Source organism: Astyanax mexicanus, chromosome 11 (assembly GCF_023375975.1).
Source record: "Astyanax mexicanus isolate ESR-SI-001 chromosome 11, AstMex3_surface, whole genome shotgun sequence".
NCBI classification, from domain to species: Eukaryota; Metazoa; Chordata; class Actinopteri; order Characiformes; family Acestrorhamphidae; genus Astyanax; species Astyanax mexicanus.
Genome location: NC_064418.1, coordinates 31,462,819 through 31,483,378, shown reverse-complemented (window position 1 = coordinate 31,483,378; position 20,560 = coordinate 31,462,819). Strand labels below are relative to the sequence as shown.

The 20,560-nt window shown below is 40.5% G+C and overlaps 1 protein-coding gene and 1 long non-coding RNA gene across 5 annotated transcripts in view; one reads left to right on the top strand and one right to left on the bottom strand.

Annotated features, from left to right (window-relative positions):
* Nucleotides 1–1,522: 1,522 nt before the first annotated feature.
* sp9 (sp9 transcription factor) lies at nucleotides 1,523–4,137 on the bottom strand. Of its 2 annotated transcripts, none has more exons than XM_007234855.4 (2): nucleotides 4,002–4,137; nucleotides 1,523–3,588 (listed from the first exon to the last, which is right to left on the bottom strand). In XM_007234855.4, exons 1-2 carry the CDS (start codon nucleotides 4,020–4,022, stop codon nucleotides 2,278–2,280), a joined length of 1,332 nt encoding a protein of 443 aa, XP_007234917.3. In that variant the 5' UTR covers nucleotides 4,023–4,137; the 3' UTR covers nucleotides 1,523–2,277. The 2 variants fall into 2 exon arrangements, with proteins under 2 accessions (XP_007234917.3, XP_022536062.2); XM_022680341.2 differs by having other exon boundaries at nucleotides 1,523–3,584; nucleotides 4,002–4,130.
* Nucleotides 4,138–4,234: 97 nt separating this feature from the next.
* Nucleotides 4,235–20,560, top strand: part of LOC107196988 (uncharacterized) — a 34,721-nt gene continuing 18,395 nt past the window's right edge. For 2 of the 3 annotated variants that reach the window (XR_007441176.1, XR_002651367.2), the window contains exons 1-2: nucleotides 4,235–4,467; nucleotides 9,998–10,132. This is a non-coding gene — a long non-coding RNA (uncharacterized LOC107196988). The remainder of the gene's footprint in view (nucleotides 4,468–9,997; nucleotides 10,133–20,560) is intronic. The other variant, XR_001518312.3, reaches the window with a different exon arrangement.

Below are 20,560 nucleotides of genomic sequence, written 5' to 3'. Positions count from 1 at the left end.
CAGCGGAGGTCTGGTGCTGATGCTTTTGGATAATAAAGTGGACAGCTCCGTTCTGAACGGTGGAGAGTCTCCAGCTCGGCGGCTTTAGCTGCGCGTCTTGCTCGCGGCGTATCTCTTTGATCTATCTTTATTGGCGCTCGCTGACAAAGCGGCGCCCAGCGCGAGCAGCGCCACAGAAAAGATCCGAGTGACCCTAAAAGCTCTGAAAGCGCGGAAAAGACCCGGTGTGTGAAGCTTGGCAGCGCCGCACTGAGGAACGTCGCGAGTTTAGAGTAGATCCGCCATAAAACCGCAGTGGGATCTCCTACATTAACTTTTAAAAGGAAGCAGCAAATCAAACTCCAGCAGGCGCATGCTGTTTGTCAGAAGGATTTACAAGACAATACAGAAACTGTTAAGTCTGTTTATTAATCGCTCTTTCTGAATTTATTTTTCATTATTTATTCGTTAACGCCCCTGTAACCTGTAACAATAAAAATGTCAGGCAAATTTCACAGCATTATTAAACGATAATGGGCCGATTTTTGTTTGTGCGCTTTGCCCTCGGCGTCGTCGGTACAGACAGGCCACCGGCGCACAATAGGAAATGAAAATAATTTTCCTCTATTGCCTTCTGGTCAATTTAGCGCGCTCTCCAGAAGGAGCTTTTCTGGTAACGAGGTTCCCATGCCGGGCTCGGCGCTGCAGCCTAATTATGCTACGCTTTTTTTCTCTCTCTTCCTCCTCTCTGCCCGGACGCTGCGCTGGACAAACACAAAGGAGTCCGAGAGCATCCCTGGACCCTTTCAGCTCCACGGCCACTGATATTCAAATACCAGCCAGGGACCATTTGACTGCGCCGCAACAAGAGCATTCGTAATTTTCCATTAGCATATGGCTTTCCCATTTTTTTCTTTTCAAAAGTGCCCCCCCCCCCCAAAAAAAAGGGGGATACTGTTCCCATAACACCAAATCAAGTGCAGCGCTCAGAAAGGCTAAAAGCTGCTTTATACCACAGCCCTCTCTTAGATGGACATTTTCCGTTTGACATGCAAATGTAAGCAGTTAATTTGAGCGATTAAAATAAATATTCAGGGGCCTTTTGTCACCGAACCCCCATCGGAAAAGCTCTGATAAAGAGCGCCTGAACAAATGATGTCTCGAAGATTAATTAGATATTTGATAAGACACGAATCCCTAATCGCCAATACAAGACACATGGGGCTGCGATGTGCTCCAAGTCATAATTAATACTATTTAACAGGATTTTCATTTGGCCATAAAGCGCCTGTTCCAGGGCATTAACTATTGATTTATCCCACTGGGAAAGTGTGCGGCGATTTGCGTTTGCCCACAGCAGAGCTGCAATATTGATTTAGACTGTTTACAAATTAACACACATTATTTCCAATTTTTTTCCCCATATTTTTCTACATAATACCAAAATCATTTCAGAAAGCCAGTGAACTCTCAAAGACGTGATAAATAACCTTTAAAATAAATTCATGTTGAAGCAATAAAACAGATATATCCCAACGAAACCTTTCGATTTTAAATCCCTTTAATTACAAAATGAAAGCCTTATACGCGAGACTTTATACAATTAAACATTTATATACTTTCAGCAAGGTAAAGAAATGAGTAACTGAATTTTAAATAGCTGTGTTACATACATACTGACATCCACAAAGTGCGTCGAAAGTAAATAAAACTCCCTGAATTTCAGGATCCACCACAAAACAGTCAGAAGGAACATTTACAGGAGATGAAAAGGAATGATGGTGTTTGTGGGTGTATCTACACAGATTTAGCTCAGATCAGCTCGCAGTTTTCCAGCCCTGGTCGGTTGGTCGGTCGGTCGGGGTCACTGTGCTGCACACCGATCCAAACCAAAAGATAAAGCAAATATATTCAACCCCAGTTTACTTCGCCTACATTGTAATCGATCGATCGTCCTGCAACGATACAGCATAGAAACAACCACGATTAGGTTTAAATATTTATATCCCATTTAATAACCTGGGATTTTGGAAAAGGCTGGGTTTACCTATTTCAGATATCAAGAGAAAATAATAATAAACTGTCCAACTGTCGCCAGAATAGTTCATAAATGTCCAAAATAAAATTAATTATAATAGAAAAAACAAACCAAAAAATAAAAATACAAATAAAAAGAGACACAAGGGTCTAAACCGTCTCCAGAACAGTTCATGAAACTCCTGACCCGTTTCTGTCTCCTGTGGATTTTTTTTGTCAGTTTTGGACGAGTGTGTGCTCAGCAGCGCTGCTGAGGGTCAGTCAGGACTCATGGTGAGGAGACTGCTGCTCTTTGACCGTGACCCCCCGCGGGTTCACCGCCTCTAAGATCAGTTCCGGTGATTCGGACCTGGGGGTCTCCAGGTTGCTGGTGTCGGTGTCGCTGTCACTACCCTTTTTGCCCCCACCCCCGGCCGTGTGTGTCTTAATGTGCTTGCTGAGGTGGTCGCTGCGCATGAAGCGCTTGTTGCACACGGGGCACGCGAAACGCTTCTCGCCCGTGTGCGTGCGCAGGTGCCGCTGCAGCTCGTCGGAGCGCGTGAAACGCTTGCCACAGAAGAGCCAGTTGCACACGAAGGGCCTCTCGCCGGTGTGCCAGCGCAGGTGCGCCTTGAGGTGCGACGTCTTGCCGTACACCTTGCCGCAACCGGGGATATGGCAGCTGTGCAGTCCTTTCCTGCGCAGGCTCGCGCCTGCTGGGCCAAGCCGCTCGGCCTCCTGGCAGTTGGGGCAGTCACACGTGGCCCGGCCCGAGTATCTCCGCGAGGAGCGCGAGGAGCTGCCGATGCTCGAGCCCGCGCCCGAGATCATGGCGTTGGCGGCCGCTGATGTGTCCGTGTAGGCAGGAATGACGGTCTTGAAGCCGTCCTGCGCCAGCAGGTGCTGTCCGGTGGACAGCAGGTGCGACGCGCTCGGACTGATGCCCGTGGAACTGAAGGCGGAGTGCGTGAGCGCGGGGAAGTCGGGGTTGTAGCCGCTCAGCTGCGAGTGAATTGCCTGCGGCGTGCCCGAGTGCAACGACGTCTGCAGCGAACCGGCAGGGTTCTGCACGTCCAGCCACGAGCCGGGGCTCGTGTGCACGTCCCACCACGAGCTCGCGCCGTTCGCCACGTCGCCCGAGATGGTAGAGTGGAAGCCGGACTTGTACCACGACTCATAGGGGTGCGCCACGCCCACGCGAGGGTACAGCGTCTCTGCGGACGTGTGCACTTTGGAGATGAATGCTGACTGGCCCGAGTCCTGCGAGCTCACGCCCGCCGCTGTGTTGGAGAATAAGCTGCTGTACTCGCTGGAGAAAGCAGACGAGGTCGGGGAGGTGGAGGCCAGGCAAAAGGCGCTGCTGCTGGCGCCCGTCGTGGCCGGTAGTCCCGAGCTGCTGCGGCTCGTGGCCACGCTAAAGCCGGGCAGGCTGGAACCCAGGTTGCAGCTGGACGACGATCTTTTCCACGGGTGAAATCCGCCTTTGGAGAAGGCGCTGGAGTCTGGCAGCGTGGTGAGCGGACTGGTGTTGCCGATTTTGTTGCAGGTCGCAGCCAGCATTGCTAAAGGGGTAGTCCCAAAGCGAGGCTCTTCCTAGACAAAAACAGAAAGTTTGTTAACTAAAAGCACTGGCAGAGTGTGAGATCTTAAAAATGTAAAACGCGTTTAAAAAGTATCCTAGCGCAAGCCACACTGACATTTGTAGAACACTGTAAAGCTATCGCTAAACAAATAAGTCTAAACAAATATTTTTTAAGCTATAAGCTGCCAAAATAATTTTAAAACCAGTACTATATATTTCTACGAAGTTAAAAAAAGTTCAAACAGTATTCTCTATACCAGAAAGTGCTCAGTTACGTTCAAAAACAACTCAAACACAGTCTAATAAAAGTTAACACGATGTAGCCGCGAAGTTTCAGACAACACGAAGTCTCGAGGGGAGAAAAAAACAAACACAAGCTTCAATAAATACAAAAAAAGAAGGTAAACGCCGCTCGACCACTTACCCCAAGTATAGACGTAGCCATAGCCAGGGCCTTCAATGCGCTGGATGCTGCGGGACCCTGGTGCTGCTGTGCTCCAGTTTGAGTGGGACAGGGCGCTGTGCTGTTCTCCGTTTGTCCCCAGGCTCAGCTCCCCTCTCTACACAGTTGTACCCAGCGCCTTCTTTCAAGTACAGCCGGCTGTGACTCTCAGCCAATCAGCGGGGCGGATCCTGCGCGCCCAGTTCGAGCTCAGCCAATAGGAGGCGCGTTCCTGACAGAAATACTAAAGTAGTGTGTCAATCAATAAACTGGGCTACCGATCCCACTGTCAGACACCGAGCGATCTGCTCTTTTAAGGGCGTTTTACTTTTATATATTTATATATTAGAGAGATATAGGCTATGGCTGTCAATGCGCGGTATCTTCACACAGACACACTAGGGCTGAGCTCATATTGGGGGTTTTAATAAGCCCGGCGACCACCATGGTAAGCGATGCCTATTTGTCTTCTGCATGATGTCGTGAAATGTTTCATGTCAGTTCAGACGTTCGGGTGCTATAACTTGAGAGCGTAAACGAGAAAGTCACGCGAGGGAGGATAAGTTTATTGTGTTGACCTGTTTTTAATTATAAAAGCTGTTCCGGTCGTTACAGTCTTTCATATCTGAAAGTCGACTGAAAGTCTTTTTTTAAGCATGTTTAAGCATTTATGAGTATAAATGCACGTAGTTGTGAATTGCAAGAATAGCTTTCATACCGCGCTGTTTTTCTTATCGATAAAATGAGACAATCATTTATGTCTTATTATGTCGTGTTTGTACAATGTGTTTATATTTGTGATCGAAAATGTAATAATTGAAAAAGTTACAATATAAAGAAAACACAGCTGATGGATTCTGGGGGAATTAGTGATCTCACAACAGGTGTTAGAGGTGTGTGTGTGTGTGTGTGTGTGCGCGCGCGCGTGTATGTGTATGTGTGTGTGCGTGTAAGTGTAAGTGTGTGCGTGTTGGCTTGGTGCGCGCGTGCGCTCCCAGTAGCGCTTCTTTTAAATACCTTCAGAAAATTAGCCCTGAACACCAACACGGCATAAAAACACATCCGCTAGAAAATTTCAAACACAAACGCACACACTCACAATCTGACTCAGTTTTACATAAATTAGAAAAAATAAATATCTTTTATATAATGAAAAGATTCGTGTCCGATCTCATGCATTTTTTTAATTATTTAAAACACCAACATTAATACATTAATACCCATCTTTGTCTTAACTTTGTCTTTTCGCTTTTTTCGTAAGATTTATTATAATATTTTTAAACATATATATGAAGATCAATGCATTATACCAGTGTGTTCTTCTGCTTGTTAAAACATTTAAGTGTAATGGCATAATTTAACAATTGCCTGCTTTGGAGTGAATCATCATCACTTTTAAAAGTTAAAGCAATTTTCTTGAAAATGGCCTCGCCGAAAGCTGTGCATTACAGTATTCAAAATTGCCAAATAATGCTCCATTATAGAGGCTGAGCGGTGCCAGGCAGCCCGGGCGCAATTTGCTCCAAAGCGCTGCGCTTTAAATCCCTCCTATGGAGAGGGGAATCTAAAACAATTTATTCAAATCCGCACGCTGGAGCCTGCAAAATCGCTTCATTTCTGCAATCACTGGAAATTGACAGGGAAACAATTAACATTATTAAATATCCGTTAGGCATAAACACATTTGAGTGAGCTGACTGAGAGCGGTGTGCAACTCTCTCTCTCTCTCTCTCTCTCTCTCTCTCTCTCTCTCTCTCTCTCTTTCTCTCTGCCTCTTCATGTTACAATTGTTCTTGTCCTCTTAATTAATTGTGGTGTCAAATCTTATGAACACAGATTTCTTGAACGAATGTGCTCCAAAATTTTGGTGTGTTTTTTTTCTTTGTACTTCAGGTCTTTCAGACACAAAACACTGTATTATCACTGAATTATGTCAGACTGTTTAATGTTTGGATTTAGCCAGATATTTGTTGATAAATCAAAGCATGAAAATCCTCAAACTACTGGTAACATTTTAGACAATGAGATACATGAAAATATATATACGTTTAAATATATATTTTTAAAATCATTACTAATAAAATTGTGCATTGAAGTTTTAGTGTTTTAGAAATACTATTTTTACTGCACGACTCTGCATGATATCTGATGATTTAGTTCATGTTGTAATATGTGTTGACTGTTATTAACGCAAAATACACTTTTAATAGTTTTTAAAAGGAATGATTTGAGTCACCCGGCTGCATGGCTGTCCTACCTGGCGAGCAGTTGTGTGTGGCAATTAGAAACCTATTACAAGCCATTAGACTGATCAATGTACCTTAAACAATGCGAATGATTTATTTGGCAAGAACAAAAACGCTCTGCATCTATTGTGGCGAGTCTGAGTGACGGTCCACATCCATCACGCCTTTAAGCAGCTAAAGATAAATGATTAATCCGCACCTATTCGTTAAAGTGGACTCTTACAAAAGATCCTGGGCTCGCTTCAAATCTGCCCCGCGCAGGGTGCGGGTTTTTGCATCGGGGCCTTTTTTTGTTTGCGGACTGAGATCAATTTGTCCCCACCCTTAAGAGGAAAAGCGCATTTGTGGATAATTAACTAATCTCCCTAAACTTAAATCCCTGTTTTCCTCAAGGGCTTAACCCGATCGCCTCAGGTACGAGCCCATTTCTTATTATTTTCGCACGATAAATTAAAGGTGAAATCAAAGCGAACATTAAATACAGCTTAATTTTTAAAGCCTGCACTGACCGTTAACATTTTACATACATCACTTTAAATACATTATAAAACAAAACGTAAATAATTACAGTGTTCAAGTGCCTTTCTCTTTTATTCAATTGAGAGGGAAAAGAGCTTGTCTGTGTGTTTGTGTGTGCGTATGGGTGAGTGTGAGTGATCGGGAGGGGGATTCGCAGCACCGCCGAAACGCTTGATTGGGATGAGGGTGTGTTTCGTCATCCATGCGCAGGAGATCAGAAGTGAGGAGATGTGGGAAATGTTTAGTGTTCATAAACAAATAAACTGTCAAATCATCCTCTTTTCCGGCGAGCTGACGAGAGAAACTGGAGCAAAATCTTGGAGCTAATTTCTACAGTTTCGCAGTTTCTACAAACCCAGTGATTTACAAATCCCTAGATTTCTCCTTAAATTCAGTTTATCTGGCTTAACGTGTTCACATCACAATTCAAGTGGCAATGACGCAAAAAAATATAAAGCTAAGGCACCGAAAGCAGTGGGAAAATGCGTTACAATTAAACCATTAACTATATAATATACATATATAATAATATAGATATCAATGAAATATCTACCTGTGTTGTTTCCATTTAGTTTAAGAAAAAATATATTTAACTGTAGCCTAATAAACGATTGATCGATGAATGCAAACTAAGGAAGTCTATACTATTTAGCCTATATAAAGGTCAAACAAATGGGTCTCTCATTTATTTCAAGTGAGAAGCTTCTGTCGGGAATCCCTTATCTACTGGTAACAGTAAATATATGTTGAGGAATGTAATTTCCGACCTCATCCTGCACCTACAAGATTCATAATTTAGTCTGTACAGAGTTTATTTTTTGGCCCCTTACTTCTCCGTTTCCTGGGAGTCTTACTCGAAAAGACCGATATGTTTTAAACCTGCAAAAATGACACTTCAGTTTGTTATCAGTTTCTCTGATTTTGCTTTTATAGGTGTATGTTTGAGTAAAATTAGCATTGTTGTTTTATTCTATAATCTACGGACAATATTTGTCCCTAATTCCATATAAAACCATTGTCATTTAGAGCATTTATTTGCAGAAAATGAGAAATGGCTGAATTAACAAAATAGATGTAAAGCTTTTAGACCACAAATAATAAATGAAGAAAATAAGGTTATATTCATAAACTTTTAAGAGTTGAGAAATCAATATTTGGTGGAATAACCCTGGTTTTCAATCACAGTTTTCATGCATATTGGCATGTTCTCCTCCACTAGTCTTACACATTGCTTTTGAATAACTTTATACCACTCCGGGTGCAAAAATTCAAGCAGTTCAGCTTGGTTTGAGAGCTTGTGATGATCCATCTCCCTCTTGATTATATTCCAGAGGTTTTCAATTTGGTAAAATCAAAGAAACTCATAATTTTTAAGTGGTCTCTTATTTTTTCCAGTGCTGTATTGCTTAATTCAGTGCGGTAAATTCTCTGTGCTCACCTGTTTTCAACTGAATGGCTCAGCGTGTGTTGTTAAAGTATCCGAAGAATAATGCCTGTTATTTTCATCCGTGTTGAATGTACGTTTCACAATGAAGCCGGAGTGAAGCTATATGCTAATTAATGTATGCCCTGTAATTTATAATTTGCATACGGCTTTATTAAAAGCCTGTCGCTTTCGATGACTGTAGGTTCAGCGAGCCTCTACAAAATCTACCAGCATGTTTCCCTTTTTTCAAATTATTAAAATAAAGTGAAGGGCATCATTAAAATATCGCGAGGTTTAGAAGGTCTTGGAGGATTTGCTATTAGTGCAACAGTTTGTACAACACAGAAAGTGAGTGGTTTCATGCTCTCTTTGTCTGTTTATTTAGCAATGTATTTTAGTATAATAAAGGACACGATTCCTGTTACTGTATGGCAGAGATTGTAATATTATATATTTTTAATTTGAAATGTTTTAAATATTTGTGTTTCCACAGGAAAAAAAAACCCACTGCTAAGCTAGTTAGGTCTCTAAAACCAGTCTCATAAAAACACGTCAACAGGTGCCTGGTGTAAAAGAAATGCCTATGGTTTACAGTGCTGCAACAGCTCTCGCGCTACACGATGCTGCCCTTGTCTGTAATTTTTGCCTGAGAGTGATGGGTGGGAGTTGTGGACACTGGTGACAGTCCACTTGCGATAATCTCTGCTTTATCTGCTAGAAATGGAGCTGCCCAATAGGGTTTTTGGCTGGGCTACAATATCTGAGGATAGAGTTTTTCCTACCCGTTTCCTCCCTATTTTGTCATTTAATTTATGGCATTATTAAAGAACTTTAACACAGTTGGAAAATCAACTTTATATAATTTGCACACAGTTTAGGGCAAGGCACATGTTTAGCAAAATATGTGTAGAATGATTTCTGTGATAACTAAACAGTTGCTTTATAGTCATGTTTGTAAAGACTTCCCCCCCACTGATACACTCATCATCAATTTGTATAACCAATGCTTTAATTTTTGTTTACAGGATGAGTTTATGAACTGACATTATTTAACAGAAGTCACTAGCAGTCTCACTCATAAAACAGTTATAAAAAAAGGTATAACAAGTTTTAATTATCCTATTTGTATCTTGTTTCTAAAGTGCACCCCCCACCCCAGCATCTCAAAGGACACTTTCAAAGTGCCCTTGACATATTTTTGGCTAAGAGACACAATAATCCCTCAATAGTAAAAACCTCAACCTTCATCTCATCAATCCACAGCAATTTTATCCCTCTTGGTTTTTGAGTTCCAACCAGCCAATCATTTAAATCCCAAGCAGCAGGTGAGGTAGAGATGGAACGCCCTGGGCTGCTCTCGACTGCTGTCCCATTACAGCACTCATATTCGTGCCTTACAGAGTGAAGGACTCTTCAGCTCCTTTCACAGAGCTGCAGACATCTCTCTCATTGAGCTCACCATGGGGTTGTGTTCTCTAAGATCCACTCCGTCTTCCTAAATCTGCCACAATAGCAATTTGCCTCTGCGCCCCTAACCGCAATTGATCTATTACAGGATTTTCTGACCTTGTTATTGGACTTGGTGTTCCAACACAAAGATGTTTTTCTATTTATTTTAGAGGATCAGTGTGTAACACTTTGTGGCCCATTGTCTTTGAGGAGAAAGAACATAGCGTGAAAATGTTCTGTAATGTTTACAAGGATCTGGCACAAAATGTCGGAATCAGTGGTGCGTTCGGAGACAGTCGCAGGTTATGTCAGCTTGTGTGCTGTGTCTTTATTTTCAGGAAGTCAGCCTTTTCTCTGCCTGAACAGTGAGCTGCATCTGAACGCTTCCCCTTCTGCACCACTGACCCTGATGAAAGCAATGTTCACTCCCTGCCAGCGCTGCAATTTCCCCATACAACACACAGACCTACAAGGTATGGGTCCTGTCTCTCTGTCAGTCAGTCTGTTTATCTCCCAGAAGGTCTGAAGATATTCTGGTCACATATTGTCAATATGTCCATTCAGGTCTATGTTCTATTTTTTTTATTTTATTTTTAGAATGAGGAGAGCACGACAAGTCAGAATATACAGTATTCGTTTGTACTAATCTGTAAGACATACTGTATAAATAATGACGTAAATTTAAACTTGCTACATCACTCTTAAATAATTCTATAGAAGAACCACTTTTGGTTCTATAAAAAGTACATTTTAAAAGGTCAATCACGGTTAAAATTTCTTCACACTCATATCTCTAATACAAACATGTATTATGGAATAACTCACAGTTCTTTATGGAATAACTCACAGAACCCTGTGTATAATATTTATTTTTAATAAAAGTGTCATAATAAAAGCTATGTGTTTGATAAAATCTCATTCACCATGTTTGGTCAGTGCAATAGCGTGCTCATTTAATGTTATTCTGACATCTCTCGCCACAGATGTCATTAAGTGTTCTGTGACTCTGCACTTAAGCATGAAGTGATGTGATGCACATGCTAGCGTCTCGAAGTTTTATGATCATGTTCTCATTTAGCTGGCAGGTTTGAGTAGTGTGTGTGTAATAGATATGTCTGAGTTCGTGTTAAAGGGTGTGTGAGGTATGGAAAGGCTCTCACTCACGCTACAGTTTTTTATGCTCAGCATTGAGTCATGCTGATGAACATCTGTCAGGCCTGGTTGGGATGAGACTGTACCTGTTCTACACTCACTCCTACACCTGATTGTTCCATGAGCAACACAGTTACAGTCTCAGCTTTACTTCTTCCTCTTGCTCAGCGTGACTCATTCGTTTTTTTTTCACGAAACAGTGGATTGTACAGTTGGACTGTCACCAGAGAATAAAAGTATTGTTAATAGATGTTAATATTTTTTAAGGCATCTCATGTAGGATTCTCTTTTTGTAGGATTCTCTTTCATTAGAATGTTTCAAACACACTATGGCTGTATGATCTGTTCTTCAGTGAAGCAGATGATGAACAATGTGCCTTGGAGAGATCAATATCTTTGAGAGGTAGCCGTTTTAGTTTGAATGCTGAAAATGAAAATGATTGTTTAGCTGCCGATAAAAGTGATCTAAGAACACAGGCACAGTTTTACATGGCTTGTTCTTGATATGCTCCTAACTGCATTTCTTTATCTTCATTAAGAGACTGACATTTGCAACAACTTAAAGACAAACAATTTGTCTCAGGCTTATTATGGCAACTAACTACAAACTGTCATTTGGCATCGGCAAAACAGCCCTCGGCAAAGCAGAATGCTTATCACATGTCATCTCTGCATGGCAGCGCAGAAATTACGTGTAGCCCTCGCTCCACTCCCAGCTCCTTTGTGCTCTCGACATCGTCTTTGTCTTACACAATTAAGGTGTTACACGGTAGAATAATTTAAATTGCCAGCTCTAAAATGGAGACAGAGGCTCTTTTTAAAAATAGCTGAATTTGTTTACTGATTGTATGCGGCTATTGACTTTCCCATTATATGAGAAGAGCTCTGATTAGTGGCTGTGCGATGTTTAGACAGAGAAGCAGAGCAGACAGGGTTACAATACAGAGCATTTACTCTTATTGTTCTCTGGGCCTCTCTGGATTACTGCTGGACACAGTAATGAGGGTGTCACTGCAGGTCCAAGGCCATTTTACAATAGTTACCGAACAGCCCCTGTGTGACAGACAGCATTTGTGGATCCCGAAGTCTCCTCAGACTCTGGTGAGCTTCTTAGAACATATTCTCTATACAAGAAATATCTGCCATAAGTCTTTTTTTCCCTCATGTTTTCCATATTTCCACTGGCATCAGGTGTAGGCCAGAGTTCTGGTACTGTTTGTAATATAGACCTGAGTCGAGAATGCATAGTTTTTGCCAGGCTTATACACAGACATTAAAACTGGAACACGCAGGCATGCGGAATTACTGTTTCTTCTAACTGGAGAAACAAATTACTCCAAGGATATTTTAATTCTTCCCATTTGATTTGTGCTGTGTGCAACCAACAAAAATAATTATTGTTGGTCTGCGTTCTTCATCATCATATTGTGTGCAGAGTGTATATTTAACTGAAACCAGCTCCGTTCTCCATTCTGCCTTTCGTAAACACCGCTTGTGCATAGTGGTGGAAAACCAGAGCATAAAACAGATACTTTTCGTTTATGAATTTACAGCTCTCTGTTTTGACCTGCCATTGTTTTCCTAAAGCAGATTCCTTTGAGAGTAAGTGGTTGCTCCACCACTTAACCATTAACAATTCCAGCCTTTGTTTTGTAATTATAGAAATGTTTTATCCGGTGTCAGATGGTACATGTTTCAGCATCCAGGGCACTTCTTTTATATTGTCTGATTACATGGTAGTGGGAACATGCTTTTTCATGCTTCAGATGTTTGCCAAAATGTGTGGTGCGCGTTACAAAGAACGGAGAGATGACTTAAAACTCACGTGAATGGCGTGTTTGTCAGTGCTTGAATTCATGCCAGGGCACCTAACAAGAAGGTGAGAGGGGATTTGTATTTACTGGTATGTGAAACCAATGTCACGTGAACCGGAAAACTCTTCCCTATTGATTCCCTATTCTGGCTCTGGGTTGATATTCCCAATGAGTGAAGGATAGAGTACAGTGGTGTGTCTGTGTCACTATGAGAGTGTTTATCAGATCACTATATATTTATCAGCATTTGACAAATTAATCAATAGTTTTGAAAAATGTGGTCCAGTGTGTGTACCGCTGGTAGTTCAGGTGCGGTCGTAGCTGCCTCCACACGCTGCATCGTGTGTGATTGAAGCCAGGCAGCAGTCAGATTGGATCTGCAACCTCATGTTTAGCCGTTTGAAGTTCGAGTAGCCCCAGTTGCTCAACCTCTACAGACATTTTCTTTTCTTTTTTTCATTTTGACCATCTAATGATTTTGAAAGGTCTGTGTAAACACAGGATTTATTTTCAGCCAATGCTTCCAAAAACTATTAGAGGGATGCTGAAAGCTGATGCCCCAGCATGCTTCATGTACTAAGAGCTTGCAGAAGGGCAAACTTTCCTGCATAAAATGCTTACATTGCCCTATCAGGGATTTGTAAGTGTGGGAGAAGGGAGAGGAAGTGGCGTTCAAAAGGTGTATCTCTGCTTACACATGGTTTTGTCTATTATATTCAGTTGCATTCTATTGTATTCTCTTGCATGCTATACCATGCTATTTTTTTTACTACTGTAGAAGTCAAGGATTGCCCCTCCCCACTCACACAACCCATTTCCTCTGTGGTTCCGTCTCACAGTAGTGAGGAATGTACCTTAACTTTGCCCGTCTTCCTTGCTCTGTTTTGGGTCTAAGTGCAGAACCCCCTCTCCCCTGTTCCCAGTTGCCTCAGTCTGGTACACATTTACAGCTTCTTTTCATCCCAACCTGTTATTCTTGCTCAATATCTGCCGCCGCCAAAACACCACAGCGCAGCACATTTTCACATGGCCTGGATGTGGCTGATCAATTGAACCGCTGCTGTTATGCTTGGCTCCTCCAAACCCTCCTTTTCACAAATCGTTACTGACACCAGCACCTGTGTGCGGCTATTCAGAGCAAGAAGCATGCGAAATAGTCTCCTTGGAATTGCTCAGCCTGACGGAGAAAGGTCATTATTTTATGGAGTCTTATCCCTCGATAAAGCTGAAGAAATAATGTTGAACAATCAGGGAAATCCTCCTATGTTTACCCATAGCAGGGGGCTGGAAATAAAAACAACACGCTATATGGAGATGCTTTGATGTGATTGGTTTGGAGGCACAACCACAAAAGTCTTGAATTACAGTGGCTGGCACCTCTAAGCTGTGGGAAGCTTACTGAATTTCATATTTCATATTATGTGCTTGGGGATTTTTTCCCTCTGTTGTGGCCATAGTAATGTAATGATACATTTTTGTACCCCTGGCATGATAGCAATCTGCCTCATAGAGTTTTTTTTTTATAGCTTACAACAACAATGCATGAGCTGCTTATTTATGGTGGTAAGACTCTGTTTTTCTGTCAGCATTTTTTTTTTTTACCTTCCATCCATGGTTTAAAATGAAGGTTAACAAGTGCAGGGTGCTGCTGTGTGATGTAAAGTGTTGTCAAGCTGTAATCCCAGCTTTCACTTTAGTCTCATTGAGTGCTCATCATCTTGACTACCTAAGTGAATTGTCACTTGCCTCCACACTGAAACACTGTTCAGCACTTCAGGGCAGCAGGGAGCGTTGGGAAGATCACATAGTCAGAAATGACTTCGGGAAAAACTGACTACTCAAGTGATATGACGTATTATCAAACTATATTAAATTAGGACTTTACAGGAGTTATGTGGACAAAATGCTTCCATGAACAATATGTCTATAGACTCAGAATATCAATTGTACATGTTTTTGGGTTGTTATTATTATTATTTTATATGCACTGTATGCAATGCATTTGGTTTCGAACAGAGCTACATTAGTCAAGGACCAAACAGAGGCCTTGGACAGAGGGTTAAATGTTACAACCACATAAAAATCTGGCCATTTTCCAGTACACAATAATGCATTTACACTCTCTGCAGTCGTAATGAGAAATGTGATTATAGTCACTGAGCAAATCTACAGTATTTTAAGATCCATTTGCAGACAGGCACAAAGACAGGGGGATGGGGGGCTCTGGATCCAGGGCTGTGTGTTTGTGGTGTGTGTTGAGACATTGTCAGCGTTTAAAATGAGCATTTTGATTTGTCTCCGATTGAGGAGCCTCTGTCTGCCTCCACTTGTCCTGGGTGATTAGACTAAAACGTTTGCTCGTCTTGACTGGAGATCACGGCAGCTCCACATAACACTCTTTGATTGAAGGTCGAAATATTTTGAATTCTAATGGTGACTGGCTAGATGAATTGCCTGAAATAGACTGTAGAATTTCAGCACTTCCTCCCCCTCACCCGCACACCACCCCCCCACCAAACACACACACACACCACCCCCCCTTCCCCTCTGTGGCCGCTGTGAAAAGAACGGTTGGGAATGGCTGTGCCTGATGATCATAGAATTACTGGATGGTGATTCTAAACCCCTCAAAGAGGAGTTGCTATGGAGATCTCGTTCCAAACTGTGAAATGATTCCTCCTCTGAAAGGCTGGGGAGAAGAGGGCTGAACACATCATTGTTCAGGTGGTGGTTGGTTAGGAAATTGCCGGTGCCTGAGCAATCAGTGCTGCTGCTGTAGTTAAGGATCTAAAACGGTTTGTTCTCTGAATGATGTGGGGCAACAGTGATGTGCATATGATGGTTCCTTTCAATCAGGCTCCACTCAGACTCACCGGGCTGGGAGAAATGACAGAAAGAGTGGGCTCGAATGAAAGAGGAACGAAAACCATTATTGTCTCTCAAAGCTAATGAAATCTGGGCCTGTCCTGATCCATCTACTCTGCGCCTGCATAAATCTTGAAGCTAGTTTGAAAGGTTATGTTCCCGATCAGGTGGAGCCTCTCAACATATTACCAATTCCTGCTGTTTCTCCACTTTAATATTATGGTAATTTAGTATTTCAGATCCAAAAAATACCTTACTATCTTTGTGAATTGATTTGTTTTGCTATTAAATTTCACAAAAGACGAGACATTTATGAAAGTTAAAAATGGTCATTGCTTAGCATTATGTATAGATGCATATACAAGTAATACAAATATATTTATTTTTGTCTTGTTTACAATATGCGTCCATAGCTCACAACCTTCTACAGCTTAAATATCGCCAGTCCAGTGTATTAAATGTGTGTATGATTAGATTATTTTCCTCTTCCAAAGACAGAAGTAAATGGCTTCTTTTGACAGACTCGTAAAGCTGCTTTTATGGCTCTGAATACCAGAGCAATTGCAGCAGTGTATTTGTGTATAACCTCTTAAAAGCAAGCCAAGGAATGCAAGTGATCTAGATGTTCTCTTCCCTTTTTACGTGTGAATACTTGCAAAGGAAGTCAACTGCCACCGAGCACTGTAATTTGAGTGAATGATGTCGATCACATGATCTTCTAGCCATCATCAACTGAAAATAGAGCAAGAACATTATCTGCATCAGTTTTTTTTCCCTAGCATTGCTAGTGCTACACTAAAATATTAAACATGACAGAAATATTTAAGGATTTCTCTATTGTTAGAATCAAGCTATGCCTGATTATAACTTTATTAACTTTTAATAAAGTGCATTTTTAAAAGCTCTACTCAATAAAACTATGTATATACTAATTTTTGTTTAGTTATTGTGCAGTAACCAGTGGTACACTACATTGTACCTTGTCTTATGATTAATTATATTTTAATTAAAACAATCATTTATTTATTAATCATCAAGTTTGTTCAGTAAAATTGCAGTGTAAATCACAAATATAAAATGATGTATAATATATATTAATAAATATATATTAATATTTTTGGGTATATTTATTTAAGGTAAATAACAGTTTTACACTCAGTCATCTGATAAATGGTGAAAATTTTGTTAGTAACTTGTCAAAGCGTTTACATGCTCTTCGATAATCTGATAATGGAAAACTATATGTTTTTTTTACACATTTCAATCATGTATTTGCTGGATTCTTCAAATTTCCTGCTGTGGCATTTTGTAAATGTCGGCCCCATACTGGCAAATATAGCTCTTCGTTTTTTTATGTTTTTAAAGAATATGCAATGCTACCCTTCTTATAAGCTTCTTTTTTTATAAGCCTATAAGTCTTATTCAGCTTTTTTCGCAAGCATGTGGAGACTAAGAAAACTGAACGAAATAAGAGTAAGCGTATACATGTGTTAGAATTCAGATTACTAAGATTCAGCTCTCTTTATCCGATTTTTAAATCAGATTTCTAGACATTTAATTCAATCTACAAATCTAAAAAAGAAGTATGCTCTGTATATGACCACATGAATAATTCTATTACTGCTGAAATTACAATACTGATTATGATAAAATTTTTAAGTGCATGTAAAAACACTCACTGTGTGTGTGTGTGTGTACTTGCACTCACTAGCTAGTGTTGACGCAAGGCAGGTCTGTTTTCATTGAGAAATGATCCAGTCTGGAGGTTGACGACTCCTTTAAAGATAAAGGCTTTTGTTGGGTCAGACAGTAAAGACACACCTGCTAATGGGTCTTCCAAACATACAGTAACTAAAACACAGCAGTAAAATGTTAAATGCCAGATAGACTTGACTTCTGAAGCCTCCCCCTCCTCCCTTTCTCGCTTTTACAGTCTTCCTTGTGGCTTGCCATGGCGCCGCAGACTCATAAGGCCAGTCTTCACAGAGGCCTCCTCAGACCCATCGTTAAAGGGACTAATTGTGGAGATTTCCTTCTGCTTTCTCTACCGCTTCCTTTGCCATCTTCGTATGTGTTTTGGAGACATAAGAGCTTGCCATGTCATAGTGGATGCATGATAAGATATTTTAAAAGATTAGATGGAGACAGAAAGCAGTAGGCACATAATTTATCTGTAGGCTGTATATCTAGTTTAAAATGTAAGTGTAGGTTCTGTGTCTCAGTTGATTTTGGTACTTTCTATTTGCAATTAATGCAACTGAGATGTTTGGCAATAAAAAGAGGGCAGTTGGCCAAGAATAAGGCAGAAATAGGATCAGGTTCAGCAACTATCCACGTTCAACATCCGACACAACAGGTTACCACCCTGACCACTGCAATACCAACAATGTCAGAGAAGTCACACCCAACTATGCTCATTCTTTAGATACAGTACCTCTCATTTCCCAAAACATATGATGTCTTACTGCTGCAGTGTGCCATTTATCTTAAACAGAATGTTGCCACCAGCTACTTAGACTCTGCAAAGGTAGCATTTGTTAAATTTGTGCTATCTAGTGAAGGTTATATCTTTGCTATCTGGTAGAGGAGATGGCTACAGCAATCTTGGAACAGCAGGGCAAGGAGTCACAGTCATTTGATCAGTTCACTGGGTTGTTGAAATGTCTTTGACCATCCTACAGAGTGCAGGGAGTCTGGAGAACAACTGCTCCTACTGATTCGGGTCAGTTGTAGATTACACCTTCTTTTTCCACAACCTGGCAACCAGCAGTGGCTTGAATGAACAGATATCTATCATCATGTTCTCCCACAGGTTGGTCCAAACCAAGCTGACTTGGTGATGCCTTTCTGTACTTGGACGAGCTAATCTCACAATTTTTGGTAATACAGAAGAGCATCCAGCTATCTTTCAGTCCTGGTTGGGCCCACATCAGGAGAAGCAACACTTTCAGAAAAATATACTGTATGTACATGTAGGAGATTGTCAAATATGGTATATTTGGCCATATTAAGTAAAGAATTTCATATATGCGGAACATATATATGAAATAATTTCAAATTAAATACCTGAGTAAATGTGTATTTTATGAAAGAGCATTCTGGAAACAGCAACTTATCTCATCATACATTTTTTTACTATAGGGCTAGACACATCCAATGACTGCGACTGTCGTTAATTAGGAGGCTGTGCACTTCCTTGTCCTGATTTAGCAACACAGCAAATGGAAAAGAAAATGTAACCAGTCTAATGGGTCTGCACCAGTTCGTATCAATAAGGCACAGCCTTAGTAACCACTTGGCCCTGCATAGGAAAAGAGGCAATGGCTAGTCTTGACTTCATCCCCATTTCTCTGGATCAAACTATGTCTTATCCGACAACCCATAGTGAAAACATTAGCAGTAAAGAAGGGTTTCATCAGACTTCCTTTCTGATCCTCTTAGGGGGAGTTCTCTTTTGCCAAAATGAAAGATATTGGGCTATGTTCCTGCATTAAATGAAGGTCACCGTAAATTACATACATATAACTCACAACTATGCTACCTCATATTGGTTCAAGAGGTAAGCAATTGACAAAAACAACATAAGTACCCTGCTGTTTGACCTTGTGAGTATGTGACCCTCACACTGTTTCAGGCCATTCCTCTGAGACATAACAGTTGTGCGCTACATAAACCATTTCTTAATTTACTCAGTAAACCTGAAGAATCACATGTAAGAGTCATAACAGAGCAGGGCTGCGTGTAAAAAGTTACCATAATATGCATTTGAAATCAAGTGTTAAGGAGAACTAACCATGTCTCGTTCCAATATGATGTCCTGATTGATCTCTGAAAGAGAAAACATAAAAAAAGAAGTATACTTTTAGTTTAATGTAATTTAATATACTTCTAAAATATTTATTTCAAAATATAATTTTTTACATTTTTAGCAAAGTGTGTTAAAAACAACTGTTACGGTAGTTCACTTAAAGTACAATGTATCATGTAACTTTTTAGAAAGTAAATTAAATTACTACTACTAATTTAAAAATTATAAAGTGAATTTGTTACATGCTAAAAATTGTAGTACAGTATATTAAAATATATTTTTATACCCAACGAAATATACTAGAAGTGTGCTACTTACAAAAAACAGAAACAAGAAGCACATTTGTACTTTAATGTAAATATATTTAACAGCAATTCTTAGTACATTTCTAATATACTTAGTGTATAATAGTGATAAATGTATTATAATTTTACTGTAAGCATATTTAAAAGATGGGGTTACATACAATAAGTATTATAAGTAGTTTAATTGTTACTTAAGTATATTTAAAATAGTTCCACTTTAGTACAGTTAAGTACACGTAGTACACTTAAAGTACACTTAAAGTGTACTAAGTACAAAAAAGGTGTTCCATTATAATATACTGAAAAAAATGTGGCTACAAGTACTCTTTGCCCTATAGCATAATAATGCTTAGTATACTTTAATGTATTTTTTCTTCACTAGGGTAATTATGACGACCTTAAGGAAACATTATGTACATTATGCTCCCCCGTCATGACTGATTTCAGTTCATGTTAGCATGTTATAGCATGACTGTGTTAGCCAGAACTACTCTGGATCAATCTGCCTCAAATCTTAAATTCTTGCTGCCTTGATAACTCAGCTCCACATAGACCACTTAGTCTGAATGTGAGCACTCAAATGTTGAAATGACTTAAAATGCCCTAAATGCCCCATCCTTATAAGTTGTTATAAGTAATTCATCACATAGGTTGTGATGAATTACCTAGTTAGTTAACCTTAGCTGAAGCTCAGTGCTTGTTTTCATCTGTTCAGGAGAGAATTAGCCTGCTCAGAATCCAGCTTGTAGTCCTTCTGTGCTCTAAGATGTCTCAGTTTATCAAATGTATTGCTGATATCTACTGATGTTTTAGGCTACTGTGTCTCTGGGTATGGTGCTTTTTAGAAGGAGGCTGAGGCTGCAGCATGATGTGTTTGCCTGCTATTGTGATCCATACCTGGCTACACAGGGTGTGGAAATAGGACTGGGAAATGGGAAGTGGCTGGGATTAGAGACT